Here is a 13,417-nt window from a genome sequence, read left to right as displayed (position 1 = left end):
AATTCTTACAAAAAATAGGAGAAAAAAGCTGTTTTGGTTAACTGGAATAATCTAAGGAGCTTGGAAAGAAAAGCGACTGGACTTCAATAGTGAGTCGACGACTCTCTTAAGAGACAACTCCCACTAGGGCTTATATAGCTGGGACTCTTCACCATTTGGTCTTAGAACTGATGAAGCTTCTGGAATGAGAGGTGAAATGAAAAGAATCTTAAAGATGTCCGGTCGCTCTTCCTTCTAAGCTTCACAGATTACCAAGACCTGGATGAGTGAGAACCTTCACAGACTTAACAGACTAATTTAAAAAGAATAACTAGACTTTTAGGGAAAGAGGAAATCTACCTAGTGCACTTAAACAACAACAACAACCCCCCGGAGAAAAACGATTACTCTTTAATTCAGTCAAAAAGCATATGAAGTACTTTTAAACACAGGGATTTGCAACATGAACGCCTCCAGAATTTTGGGTGGCACCACTAAAAATATCAAGGTGGCCCAGGACAGGAAATAGTGAGGGGACATACAAAGGGACACAATACAAATGAATGAAATTGCAGGATTAATAACAAGGTAACGTTTCAACTCATTGTAGGGTGTCTTTCTCTTTATTAAATGTATTGAAATTATTACCAACATAGAGTGGTCTTGCCAACAAATTTTGTGGGGAGGCCAGTGCCCCCACTATTTCCCCATTGGTGGCGCCCCTGATTTGCAATCAGTGCAACAGGAAATAGTAATAACGTATAATTAATTTTAAAGAAAGTAATCAGAGGAACGGTGACGCGCATCTGATTTATTTTGAAAGGCTTCACCGGAAGTGCGTCTTCTCGGTGGGTCGTGCTTGCCGGTGTCGGTGTGTAGGAGCGGCCGGTTCCTCCCAGCAGCCACACCGTTTAGAAGCAGAGCTTTTCTTCACACAGCAGCAGCGGCACACACCGGATATTCATCTCATTAAAAACACTCACGGCTGGAAGCGGCGAGAGAAGAAGGACTCTTTCCTGGCTCGGTTATCCCTCCCCGTCCCGCCTCTCTGATTTGGGTCGTCTTTGCTCTCCCCCCCCCCATTTTTATTTTTTATTTTTGTATATTTTTGCCTGTGACAGTTTCTCCGTGGCGCACTCAGGTTTCTTTTGCTGACATGGTAGATTATCACGCTGCCAATAACCAGTCGACCGTCGGCGGGGCGCAAACGTACATGGAGCAGGAGAACGACTGGGACCGAGATCTGCTGCTGGACCCGGCCTGGGAGAAGCAGCAGAGGAAGGTAAGGCAGCCGAAGTCTCGGGGCCCAGCTGGGCCGAGTGGAGCCGGGCTCGGAGGAGGCGGGCAGAAAGAAAAATGGCAGTGGAGGAAGGATGCGATGGGGAGGTCAGAGACCGAGTGTGGGCCTCGGTGTAGCTTCACAAACCCCGCATTTACTCCCAGTGCTATTCGCCTTCTCTCTCCTCAGCCCGGGGGTCCTCCGAGCTCTACTCCTCGGTGCAAAGCCCCCCCACATAAGCTGGTTTCCTCCTCTCTAAATCACTGAATGAAAAGTCCTGAGTGTGTGTGTGTGTGATATTAGCTGCAGCTTTCACTCCTTCAGATGTGATTTTTTTTCCCCCCTCCTGAGTGGAAACAAGGCGCCACATTGTTGCAGAAAAATCCACGCTGTGATTGTGCAGACAGCTCAGCCTCACGATAACCGCACAGCGGACTTTACGAAGGCTTCGTGCAGGCGGCTCGCCTCCCTGGCACGCCTGCTTGTGTGGTTGGTTGGAGGCCGATAAAATTGTTGGAAGATCCGACCGATACTGTGGCGTTAAAGGCCGATATTCAGAGAATTTCAAGTTGAGGATTCTCAAGCATTTCGAGAGATGCTTCGGGTGATATGCGGGCAACTGAAATTCTTTCGCGGTTAACTTTTTCTCTTCTATCCTTCAGAGTGCTTTGGTCATTGCAGCTATTCTGAGATCGGTTACAAATGATTACATAGTGATTTGTAGATCCCGTGATGATCGAGGTTATTTAATCCCAAGCCACAGTGCTAAGGTGTTAAAATGAAATAAAGATGAGCTGTCAGCAGTAATGCTGTACGAGCAGAGCACTTCTCTCTGGTGTGACAGTGGTTCTCTCAGCTCTGGACGCCCACTTCCTGAGCTGCAGATTTAAACCAGCTTTAGGATTATTCAGCAAAAATGTGGAGAAGCCAAATAACATGAAACCACTCAGTTGGCACCGTGAGTGCATCTGGCTATTCAGCTTCACAGATCACCAACACTCTGACCCCAATAAGAACATTTTGAGTCTTTTCAATAATCTGAAACGTGGTCCCCTTCCTGTCCACTCATCTTTCTCTTCTTCCTCCTCAGCAATGGCTGAGCTAGCTTTTTTATTCTTGAACTGCTTGATATTCTGCAAAGTGGTTATAAATGATGTTACACTAGAGCTGCTTGAATATGGAAAAAATACAATTATTTTGGTTATGTAACATGATTAATCATAAACTTAGTCTTATAATGATGTACGATTGCCCTCCCAAACTTGGATATAATTCAGATGAGAAGGTGTTGAGGGTGACAGCTGCTGCTGCGTCCAGACTAGCAGATGTGAAGAAGTTCAGCGGATGCACTTGATGTGTAAAATAACCCAAATTAGGTCTTTGTAGGGAAGAAGAATGCAGACAAACTAATCACTTTATACTTTCCGATTAATTACCCCGCCCTGTGATGCACCCGTGCTCTTACCACACCACTAAACCGCTCCCACATCAAATGCTTTACCTTCTAAATCTTCAGAAGGGAGCGGCGAGGCGGTCTAATGGAAGATAATTTGAAGTGAGGAATGATTAAGAGTATCTCTTTCATTGACTGGCTGGATGACTGACATACTTTTTGTTGGTGTGACGGCATGCCGAGCCTCGACTCCTGCATTGCTGTTAGGCCGCTCAGCATTTTAGTCATTGCTGACATCACGCTCCCTCCACCTGAGGTTAGGCGACTCTGTGCGCGCTCTGCGTGTTTGCCCACACATCGCACGGGTCAAAGTTTCTTGTAAAGGAAAACCTCTCCTACAATCATTAACAGAGCGGAGGCCTGCAGTACAGACCTGTGCTGAGGTTGGGTCCTGCAGTGGAGGCTGATGGGTATTTGGTTGATTGGGGACGCGTCCCCTTGCCAAACATTTAGCCAGAGTGATGGAGGTAGGGAGGGGTACAAGGGCAAATTCCTGTGGTGTATTCATTCAAACTCACTGTGCCAGTTACTACTCAAAAATGTAGATATGCCTCCCGCAAGCATATCGAGACAAATGGCTATAATGAGTGTGGGAATGGCTTGTCCTCCCTGTGTGTGTGAGGAGTGAGTCTGAAAGGTCAAAAACAGGAGCAGTGTGTCACAAGCAACATTTTCCATCCTGCTGCCTGCAGCCCATTGACAGTGTTGAGTGATATAAGAATGGAAAATCAGCTGGGTTTTTATTAGTTTGGCCTTTTTTTATTTTATTTTGGGGACACAGAGCAGCTCTACCTCATCGAGTCACGAGGACACTCAAACACTGAAACTTTTCAGTAATCCAGAAAAGAGAAACGAATGCAGGAGGTGCTTGAAAAGAAGACATTTGGCTTTATGCTGCACCAGAATAACTTGTTTCAGGACTCCTGTGAGAGTCATTTCAGCTCTTTGGCAGAAGCAGCGTTTGTCCTTGTAGTTGTCCGTTTCGTACATTTCTCAACACCCCAGAGTAGCTGGACCGAGCCCACGCAAGTCCAGTAAATTGCAGTTTGTTACAGACGAAGCTCCTCGCCTGACAAACGTGCAATTAAGTCTTTCTCGCTGCTCGGTCGCACGTCCAAACACGCCAAAGTACGCAGTGACGCCACCGAAGGCTTTTTTTATTGCCGCTGTGGCAGACTGCTCATGCAAATCCAGCTCCTCAGCGACAGTTAGGCTGCGCATACTTTTTTGTGTCACGTGGCAGGGAGGAGGCAGGGCCAGGTGGGTGGATGAGCTAACGAGGAAAGTAGTAAAGTACTTGGCATCACCAGAGAGGGGCTGTTCTTATTTATCGAAGTGATACTACTTTGAGGTTAATGGAAACTTGCCCCACCACTAGCTTTGGGATAGTTCACACAAAAAGGACAACAGCAGCTGATAAATGTTTTTCAAGTGAAAGAGCCGAGGTGAAGATTTCTTCTTTGCAAAGAGACAAAAATAAAGAAACCTACATGCCAGAGTTTCCTTTCTTCCCTCATCTCCTGTCAGGAGCTCGGAGCAGTGATTGGGAAATGTTTCCTCTCGTAAATCAGCTGTGGTCACCGACTCTGATGGTTATCGGAGCTTATTTTCCTACACTGACAGCCGTTTCAATCTCACAGCCAATTTGTACTGAACTGATTGTGATATGGATGCAGACTTTGTAACTGACTGAAGGGTTGTGGGCAGTAGATGGGGAATCATTTCCATTTTACAGTACCTGTCAGGTGGCTCATTGGGGTGATTTTATACCTGTGTTAATTATGCTTTTTATTTCTTAGACAAACAGTCCTTTACAATCAGAGTTGATGTGTTTCGGTGCAGATGTGTTCTGCAGTGCAATTTGTTTACAGTGAGCCATCCCCCCCCGCCACACACACACAAGTGCTCACATTAACAACACAAAACGCACACTGAGTTTTCTTCCATTGCTGGCAAGGTGGGCAGCTGGGCACAATGATAGTTTGTTCTTTTGCCGCCCACTTTCGCATGCTTTCTGTGGAGACTGTGTGGCTGGAAGAAGGAGAAGAAAGTTCAGATGGCCCGGTTTTGGCTCAGGACAAACTGTGAGTGGCATTTTTGTCAGGACAAATGGACCGAACAATGCATCCTGCACCACACTGCATGCAAAGGCTGCCAGGCTGCTTTTCCCCCCCCCCCTCTCCCAGCCTGCCTTCCTGCTTCAAAACAACATTTAAAGGAATGAAGGGAGCTGAAAATGTCTGAAGGAGTCTGGCTAAAAAGCCTGTTTGTTAAACAGCCGTGGTCACTAGTATGGTGACCATTGTCTCAGTATGGAGACAATAAAAGGAACCATCGGCCTGGGGTGTGGCGGATATCGGAGGAAGCTCGTGTGTTCAAGTAGAGATCAATTAAAGCTGCTTTATAAGATGTCACCACCAAAAATGTGTTTTTCATGTTTAGGGTTTTCAGAGTTCAGAATAAACCAAGTGTATATAAGATCCAATTTATTATAAAGTATAATTATGTATACTGTTGGGAAATTCCTCTCTGTATTTAACCCATTCACTCAGTGAAGCAGTGGGCAGCCATTGGGCCCCCGGGGATCAGTGTGTAGGGACGGTACCTCAGGGTAGCCGTTCAGTGGATTCGAACCCCCGACCTTCCGATCATGGGGTCACCACTCTTACCTACTGAGCTATCCCTGTGCCATCAAGTAGGTCAGGGATCAGAAAGTGTTCTGATCTGAAATCAAACCATGATCTTATGCAGTAAAAACGAAACCAAAACAATTAGACTGTACTGTGTTGTTGTCTCTGTTACTATGTTGGAGGTGGGCAGCTGGTTACGCTGTCCAACTATAAAACCACAGTGAACCAATCAGGAGCGGAATATCTTATCTGACACAGATGCACTGTAGCTGTACGTGTGGTATCAGGGAAGAAGGGATTTTATTGGCCAGTCCGAGTCTTCGAGTCTAAGTTTTTGGACACTGGGTGCAATTATGTTTCTTACATGGAAGAATTGATTGAATTATAGCTGTGGGATATTGGCAGAAAACATAAATATGGACAGTGTTCATAGCTGTCAATATTTGTTAAAGCTTTTGTTTAATCAGGAAGTCCCTTGAGAGTAATCCTTTGTTATATATATATTTTTTGGCCAAGAATGGAAACTATTACAAAAAACAAAACAAAGAAGGTCCAGCCTGGTTTGGATGTTAGACGTCTCGTATTTGCTCACAGTAAATGTAGAAAAGCTCATTTCTTTACGTGTGAAGGAGCTGATACAATAGTTTGCTGCCTGTTTTATGAATCTACGACTTTAGATTTCAGTGGATGATCTTGCTCGACATGATGACACAGGTTAGTGAGGTTGCTTGTCTCTGGTGGCACAAAACCTCTTCCTTGTTTTGGTCTCTAGTTAAAACGGCGCTGTTCCACCCCCCCCAGCGCCCGACAGAACTTCAGTTTTTGTTGGAATTTCATTGTTAACACACATTCAATGGACAAAATCTTTAAACTAGGCAACACGTTCCCTTTGCAGAGAGACGCATAGAAACTGTCTTTTGGCGTCAGTGTCTTCACAAATGACTACGTTGCTTTTGGACCAGAGAGATGTTGGCGGTCTTTTTAAAGACGGCACGCTGTAGGTGCATCAGAAGAGTCCATGTTCATGTCCCCGTTGGAAAGTTGTTGTTTACAACTTTTTTTATGTTTGTTTGCTTTCACATTTGCTTCCCGTCACCTGGAAAGTTTAGGGATTAAAAGTTTCCTGGTTAACTTTTATTATTATCATCATTAACCTTGAATGTTAAAAACTGCACTTACTAACTATATGAGAGGGTAACCTTTGCGCCCTCCTTTTATGACAGTTTGCATTGTGGCACCAAAGGCCACTCTGTGCTTATCAGTGAAACAGCAGCAGGTTTTACAAAATGTCAGGATTCGACGCCCTGTGAATGAGAGCAGGCTGGAGTTTGCTGCCATTCGCGTTATAATATTTAAAGAGATTATGAGCTCTGCGGACTTGTAAAGGGCATCTTTATCTTTTTTAAAATTTATTTATTTCTTATTTAAAGCGTAAACAGTCATTGGCCTGTAAAAGTAAGCAGCACTTAAGGTGGGTAGCAATAAAATAATGATTAGTGAGGCCTCGTCGTGATGGTCCTGGTGTAGTTTCAGTGCTCCGTGTGCTTGAAGCAGATGGATTAGTTGAGGCTGTAAATTTGTGCCCTCTTGTTTTAATCGTACATCCAGTTGACCTTTTCGATGGGAGGTGATGGAAATGCAGTTTTCAGTTATTCTCTTGCTACCAGCTGCTTCCAGGTCAGCTGTGGGAAAGGCCTGTGCCACAGCTGACCGTGACCCAGAATCAGCTTGTGAACCTGAACAACAAACCAGTCAGTCACGCAGACAGTCAGAGCGAGCAGCGAGGAATGTACCCCTCTCCGTTTCCCCCTTTGTCTTCCTCTCTGTTCTGCCATTGGCGGCGGTGAGAGAGCACGCAGGGGGAAACATTCCTTTGGTGGCCTGTTATAGCCTGTTAGGCCAGTGGGAGGGGGTTTTGGACTAAAGGGGGGCGGGGTGGCCTGTTTTTGCCTGGGATTGGGGGGGATTGCAGATGTGGTCGGTGTGGTGGAAAAGAGAACTTTCCTTGGGGGCAAAGGGTACTTGCTCGAGGGGGTGGGGGTTCGGTGGGGTGGGGTTGAAGGCAGTTACGATGTGGCGGAAGTCATGGCGCCAAAAAATATTTTTTGTAGAAACTGTTTTAACTTCATTGGCTGCACTTTGGAACCATTTAGTTTCTTTCTAGAGCAGCAGTCAAGTTCAAAGTGCAGATCAGTCATTGGCCGTCACATCATCCAATCAGCTGTGAGATCATAGCACCCGTGAAGCCCAGGGCTGCTATTGATGTTGGTCAGCTGTAGGCCTGTGTGTAGAGGCGGTGGAGCCTAATGTGTCTGTCTTACAAAGAGATCTCTTTACGGTCCGTTTGCCTCCCACAGTCTTTGTGTTTCGGGACTCGAGTTTGTCTGAATGTTGTGGAGACCACAAATCCCCGGGTTCAGTTTCTGGCTGACATAACCTCGGCTCTCTTACTAATTGTGGCTGTTCACAAGCTTGCTTCTTGGCTATTGCGCATAGTTATGAGGATTAGTAAATAGCATTTCCCAGTGATGAATTGAAATTGGCAACAATGGAGACTAAGAATTTCCGTTTGGTTTCCTGCCAGTTTGCATGTTGATGGTCTTTAACTCGGAGCTTAGGACCCCCTTAAGTGCATCCTTTACAATGGGATTTGAGGGGAACGCACTGGTTCTCTGCAAGTTCTTTTATCCACTTTCCGTTGTGTTAAGCTGTTAGCAGTTCAAGGTCCAATATTTCTATTGACATCTAATCGAATCTAATGCTTTGCATCATGGTAAAGTTTTCTCTACACTACAATCTGATAGCTGTGAGGTGCTGTTTAGCCACTTATCAAGAGCACATGCAAAACCTCTGCAGATTTCAGCCTTGCTGTTTCAGTTCTGTATTTGACGAGCCCCCCTCAGCTTTGGGTGCTACTATCGTTTTCTTCCTTTTTAAATGAATCAGTTAATGGAAACTTCAGGCTGTGATCGGGGTGTGACTTTCTGAAACCCAAACCAAATGTGTGCTAGAAATGTCAACTGTCTTGCGATGTGACCTGTGCTCATTTAGCTTCTGACAGTTGGTGTCTAGTTAAAACACTCTTAAATGTTTCATTTCGCAAGACTAAAGTTCATTTGAGTAAAGAGTGGAGCTGAAAAGCCTCAGTGGTGGAGATCACTGAGCTTGTGGGCGTGTAAATGGTGGAATTATTAAATACTACCCAGTTGGAACATTTGTTTTGGGGAAGTACTTTGATTAGGGCTGTGGATTTAATTAGATTTTTAACTTGCATTTTGTTAGTGAACCAAACTGTTGAAGATAATCGATCTCAAGTCTCCAGTCCTGTGGATGAACTCAGACTCCACCATCTTGGACTACAGCTGGTGGTGGTCCTCCTTTTTCTCTGCAGTCTGATGAACTTGATGTAGATGCACATAACCCACTTAATTTCATCATCTGCAGTCGATGACGGTGATTTGACGGTGGGACACGACCAAAATGAGTCGTGTTCTTTTTGTACAAATAACAATTCTGCAACAATTAATTGATGATTTTTGATGAATGGGGTTCATGTTGAGCGGATCCTTGGTTTAGGGTCGTCACTCCTCATGTCATAAGTTTTGCACAGAGTAACACTGGATGTGCCTTTCCTCTGTTTCAATGTGTGTGTTCTAATGCAGACCCGGTGGGGGGGGGGGTTGTTTGGAGGAAAGCAGCAGAAGAAAGGAATGTGTGTTTAGGTGTGTGTGTGTGAAGGGTGGGGGCGTCATTATATTGTGGGTCTTGGTGCAGGGGGTTGGGAGCAGTTAAAAAGTGAGGTTCCCCCCCCCCCCCCCCCCCCCCCCATTACCAGCAGAGCCCCATAGCTGTGGGCTTGTCTGTTTGAGGCTGCTGGTAAACACTGCACAGTTAAACACTAGTTCCTGATGTGCTCGCCCCCACTGCACAGCGGCTCTGCATGGTGCGTTCAGGAACCGGGGGCATGAACTGAGGAACAAACCGAGAACAGTGTGGTGTTGGAAAAAGTTCCTCAAACACTGCATCTGTGTTCAAGACCACAGTAATCTTAGCTCGCATCACCTCTGAATGCGCCTGATTGAGATTCGGCATCAGACAAAATCTGCAGTCAAGCCAGCAGTTAATAATAAAAAACCAAACATGCATCACCAAAACAGCAGCAGGATCAAGTTAGTTGGTGCTGGGTGACCCTGAAAACGTATCTTCCAATACCTGCCCTTGCTCCAGCATCTCTCGCCTGTCTCCATGGCTGCAGAGTGCAGGAAGCAGTCATACGCTGCCGTATCTGCGAGGCTGCACAGCGCTCTGCAGCCTCTTTATTTTTGGAAACAGCACTTCAGAGCTCTGCCATCATCCTGCACCGGTGAGGGAGCGAGAGAGTCGGAATTTGATGAAAATTTGATAAAAGAAATTGAGGAGCATGAAGCAAAACCTTGTTCTCACTGTTGCTATTTCAGACTGCCGTCTGCAGCCACGGAGCGGCCGACGCGTGGTTTTGTTTCTTACGTTGGAGGCTATAGTTGGATGTGTCTTAAGAGGCACTTTTAAGGTGCCATTTTCAGTGTGAAACAATGCATGTGTATATGGTTGGTGTTGCTTTGTCAGTGCAAAGAATTGCAGAACTAAACAAATATGCTTAAAAAGCTTCCTCCTTTTTCTTCCTATTAGTTTATTTCAGCAAACCTGACATTGCAGGGACTCTACAGATGCGTCATCAGCTAAAAAACAGCCTTCTTTTTATTTGTCTGTTTATTGGTGAGATCTGTGTCGCTCACCTGCCCGTGACTCAAATTAGCAGGTTGTTTTTAAAGAGTAGGTGTGATTCTTGTGAAATGGGTGATATTTCGGTGCAGATCAGACCTCAGCGTGTCAGCACTTGCAGACATAAGTGTTGGCTGAAGCAGTTTTCGCACTTGCACTGCAGCTCTGAACTTTTCTACACATTTCTTGACTGAGGTGCCCGTGGAAGTGCAAATGTCAGAGCAGAGGTTAGGTCCCAGTACAGAAAGTCAACGACTGGGTGCCTTCCTTCGTGTTCACTCACCTGAGCTGGGTGGAGAGTTTCCAGTAATGTGACTTCACAGAACACAGAACCTTCACAGACAGTAATGTGACTGTTTAAAGCAGATTATTTCCTGCTGTTCACTGCATGTGAGAAGGGAAAACTATGCAGAGTATGCGAGCCAGATTCTCCTGAAATTGTCCGAAATGTTTGTATGGAAATGGGTTAAATTTGTATTTTTCAGGTCGTCTCCTGGAGGCCCGTGTGGTCGTATGGCAACATCTGTTTGCAGCTGCTGTTGCCCGCTCAGAGATTACATCCAGGCTCCGATGACAAGCTTATACCCAAATCTGACAGATAGGTGGGGAGAGGGATTAATAGGCACATGATAGTCCAGATTGGCTGTGATTTAGGTTGAACGAATATGAACGAGGGTGTTTTAAATGAGACAGAATGCTAACAAATACGTTTTAAACTGCTCCAATCACCTTTGTTTACGCTCGGATGGATTTCATGGGGACTTGAACTAGAGCAGCTGTGCACAGCTGATCATCTTTGCTGCTTTCAGATCATAACCTTAAAGAGAAAACAGGTCTTCCAATAATATTTTTGTTCTGTAGAATAATACCTGATGGAGAGCTGAATGTTTAGCCACACCTAAACAGGTTATTCTCCCTCCGGTCTGGGTGTGTGAGCGAGATAAGAAAACGCACACAAACACACACAGTACTAGTGTAGTAACAGAACGCGAGCTGGGATGGTAAAGCCTCGCGCTACATCTGGGTCTTAGACACACATCTGGATAGCATGTTTAGCTGGATTTGGAGTTTCCACTGCCTCACAGTCTGACGGCTGCAGAGCTCTGACACAATTAGACCGGCTTTAAAGAAACCGCTGCTGTCACCTGGACATGAATGACAATAAAGCATCCAGAGATTTAAACTAAGAAACTAAGCACGGTTAAGCTGGATGAGATGGGCAGCTGGGAAATTTTGTTTACTTTGATTTAAACCTTTGTTGTCCTCGCCAACATCGGTCAGTGCTGCTCGGCTACCTGAGAGATTGTGGGCTAGACGTTGATCTTAGTGACATGGCACACCTGCACCACGCTCTGTTAGAGTCCCATTATAGAAGCACAAGGAAGGCTCGGCACTAGCCTGGTTAGTTGTAGAGAGTAGATTGTCAAACATGAAAAAATGAAATGGTAAAAAAGTTACATATTTTTGCAGAGTCATTAATACACCTGAGGCATCCTAATCAGTGATGAGTGAACTGAATCATGGATGTTTTCTTGTATTTGTTGCCTTTTTTTTGTGGAAACTCTGAACCGAACTCGACCCTGATGGGGAATCACCCGATGAAGCTCTGCAGACATCGGTTAGTCTTTGTTGTGGTGTCGAGACCAGTGCCTTGATCTATGACTTTAAAAACTCAGTAAGAGGAGTGACGATGAGGCAAACAGAGCATGATTCAATCTAATTGTGCATGCGCGTGTTTGTTTCCTGCGCGCTTGTCTCCGATTTCCTCCGAGAGCTCCTGTTGTTTTATTTAACAGCTTTCAAACTGGGACACTGGGCGAAGAGGTGAAGAGGAGAACCCTGCAGGGACGGACACACACACACACACACACACACACACACACACACACACACACAGAAGTGTCTTGCTTTCCAAGAAATGTACAAAGAGTTGACTCTGCTGGGATCAGTATCATTTTTCTGCTGCTAATTCTGACAAACCGCCATGCCAGTCCACCCAGACTCACGTAAAGCATCCATATAGTGTTTTTAATTTCTCATTGTAGCGAATGCATAGCGATTAGACAGGCACATGGAAATGACTGTCAGGCCTTTGTTATGCTTGGCGCAGAATTTTAAGGTAAATTTGGGACTGCTTGTACACCTGAAGCAGAAACCTTTCAGCGGGGTATCAGTGGACCCTGTGTTGGTTTCAGGGCACATAAAAGGCGCATTAAATATTTACTGATTGTGCCTGGCCTTCAGGTTGTGGTGTGCTCATTTAAAGCGCGGGTGCTCGGTTCCCCTGATAATCCCGCGCAGCACTTTTCCTCTGCACTGTGATTCTCTGAATTTATTTCTCTTTTTTCCCCTTCTGTCTTAGCCAGTGTCGTTAAGGCAACAGAATCAGACAAAAGGAGAGACATTGCTGCTATTTTTAGGCCTTTTGGCCAATGGCTCTTCTAAATGTGTTATTTTGCATCGATGTGATTGTAGCAGTGGGCAGTGTGGGGGTATGCTTTTGCTCAGGCATCTTCAAGACCAGCCCGGGGCCTGATCGCAGCTTCAGCCTGTTCATGAGGAGGGTCCCGCCGAGAATCTGAGGCTAAAGCTTTGGATGACTGGAATGAACAAAAGTGGTCTGTGCAGTGGGGTTTAACTGAAATGAAGGCTTTAAATTGGTTCCTGATTGTTCTGCAGAGAACAGGAGCAGAAGTGAAGATGGAAGCAGGAAATCATGTATTTTAAAGGATTATGTCAGCCTGTTAGTGTAAGACTGGATTTAGACTCGCAGGCAGCGAAATGCAAAGAGCTAAAGACAGATGGCTGATAAACATCTACTGCAGGTTCATTGTCAGTTTATGCAGCTGAGAAGTCGAGGCTCCAAACATGCTGCTGCTTTGGGCCTCAGGGCCTGAACTGAAAAGTGGGAAACGGTTAATCTTCTTTACTTTTTCTGCTGCAACTTAATAAAGACGATTTTTGGAAAGAAATATTATTTTTTTTCAGTCAGATATGACCCAACATGTGCTCAGAAATGGTCTTTTTCCTCAGTTTCTGTGGTGACGATGCTCGTATTAAATAGTGAGACTTCAGTCAGTTTCATCTGATGTCACAGACTGCAGAAAATCCTTATATGGTCATCTCAGGCAGTCTTAAAACCCCACCCACCTGCTGTTTAAACCTTTTTATGATGGACAGCCAATCAGAAAGAAGCCTGCTTGAAAGACAAGGAGTTAAGATGCCTCGTTTCAGACTGGAGTTCTAAATGAGGATTATTTTGATCTGTGAATCATGCAAAGCTACTCTAGAGTCCAAGTCTCCTTTTAATAGCAT

The 13,417-nt window shown here is 45.2% G+C and overlaps 1 protein-coding gene across 8 annotated transcripts in view; it reads left to right on the top strand.

The window, feature by feature from the left end:
- Positions 1 to 852: 852 nt before the first annotated feature.
- The window catches only part of LOC101467576 (alpha-actinin-4), a 56,339-nt gene continuing 43,774 nt past the window's right edge, over positions 853 to 13,417 (top strand). For 4 of the 8 annotated variants that reach the window (XM_004574110.4, XM_076873476.1, XM_004574111.4 and 1 more), the window contains exon 1: positions 853 to 1,261. In XM_004574110.4, the coding sequence (XP_004574167.1) occupies positions 1,136 to 1,261 (126 nt within the window). In that variant the 5' untranslated portion in view covers positions 853 to 1,135. The remainder of the gene's footprint in view (positions 1,262 to 13,417) is intronic. The other 4 variants (XM_012915677.4, XM_004574107.5, XM_004574108.3 and 1 more) reach the window with 2 other exon arrangements.

This window comes from Maylandia zebra, linkage group LG14, assembly GCF_041146795.1.
Source record: "Maylandia zebra isolate NMK-2024a linkage group LG14, Mzebra_GT3a, whole genome shotgun sequence".
Taxonomy (NCBI): Eukaryota; Metazoa; Chordata; class Actinopteri; order Cichliformes; family Cichlidae; genus Maylandia; species Maylandia zebra.
This window is presented reverse-complemented; position numbering and strand designations above follow the sequence as displayed.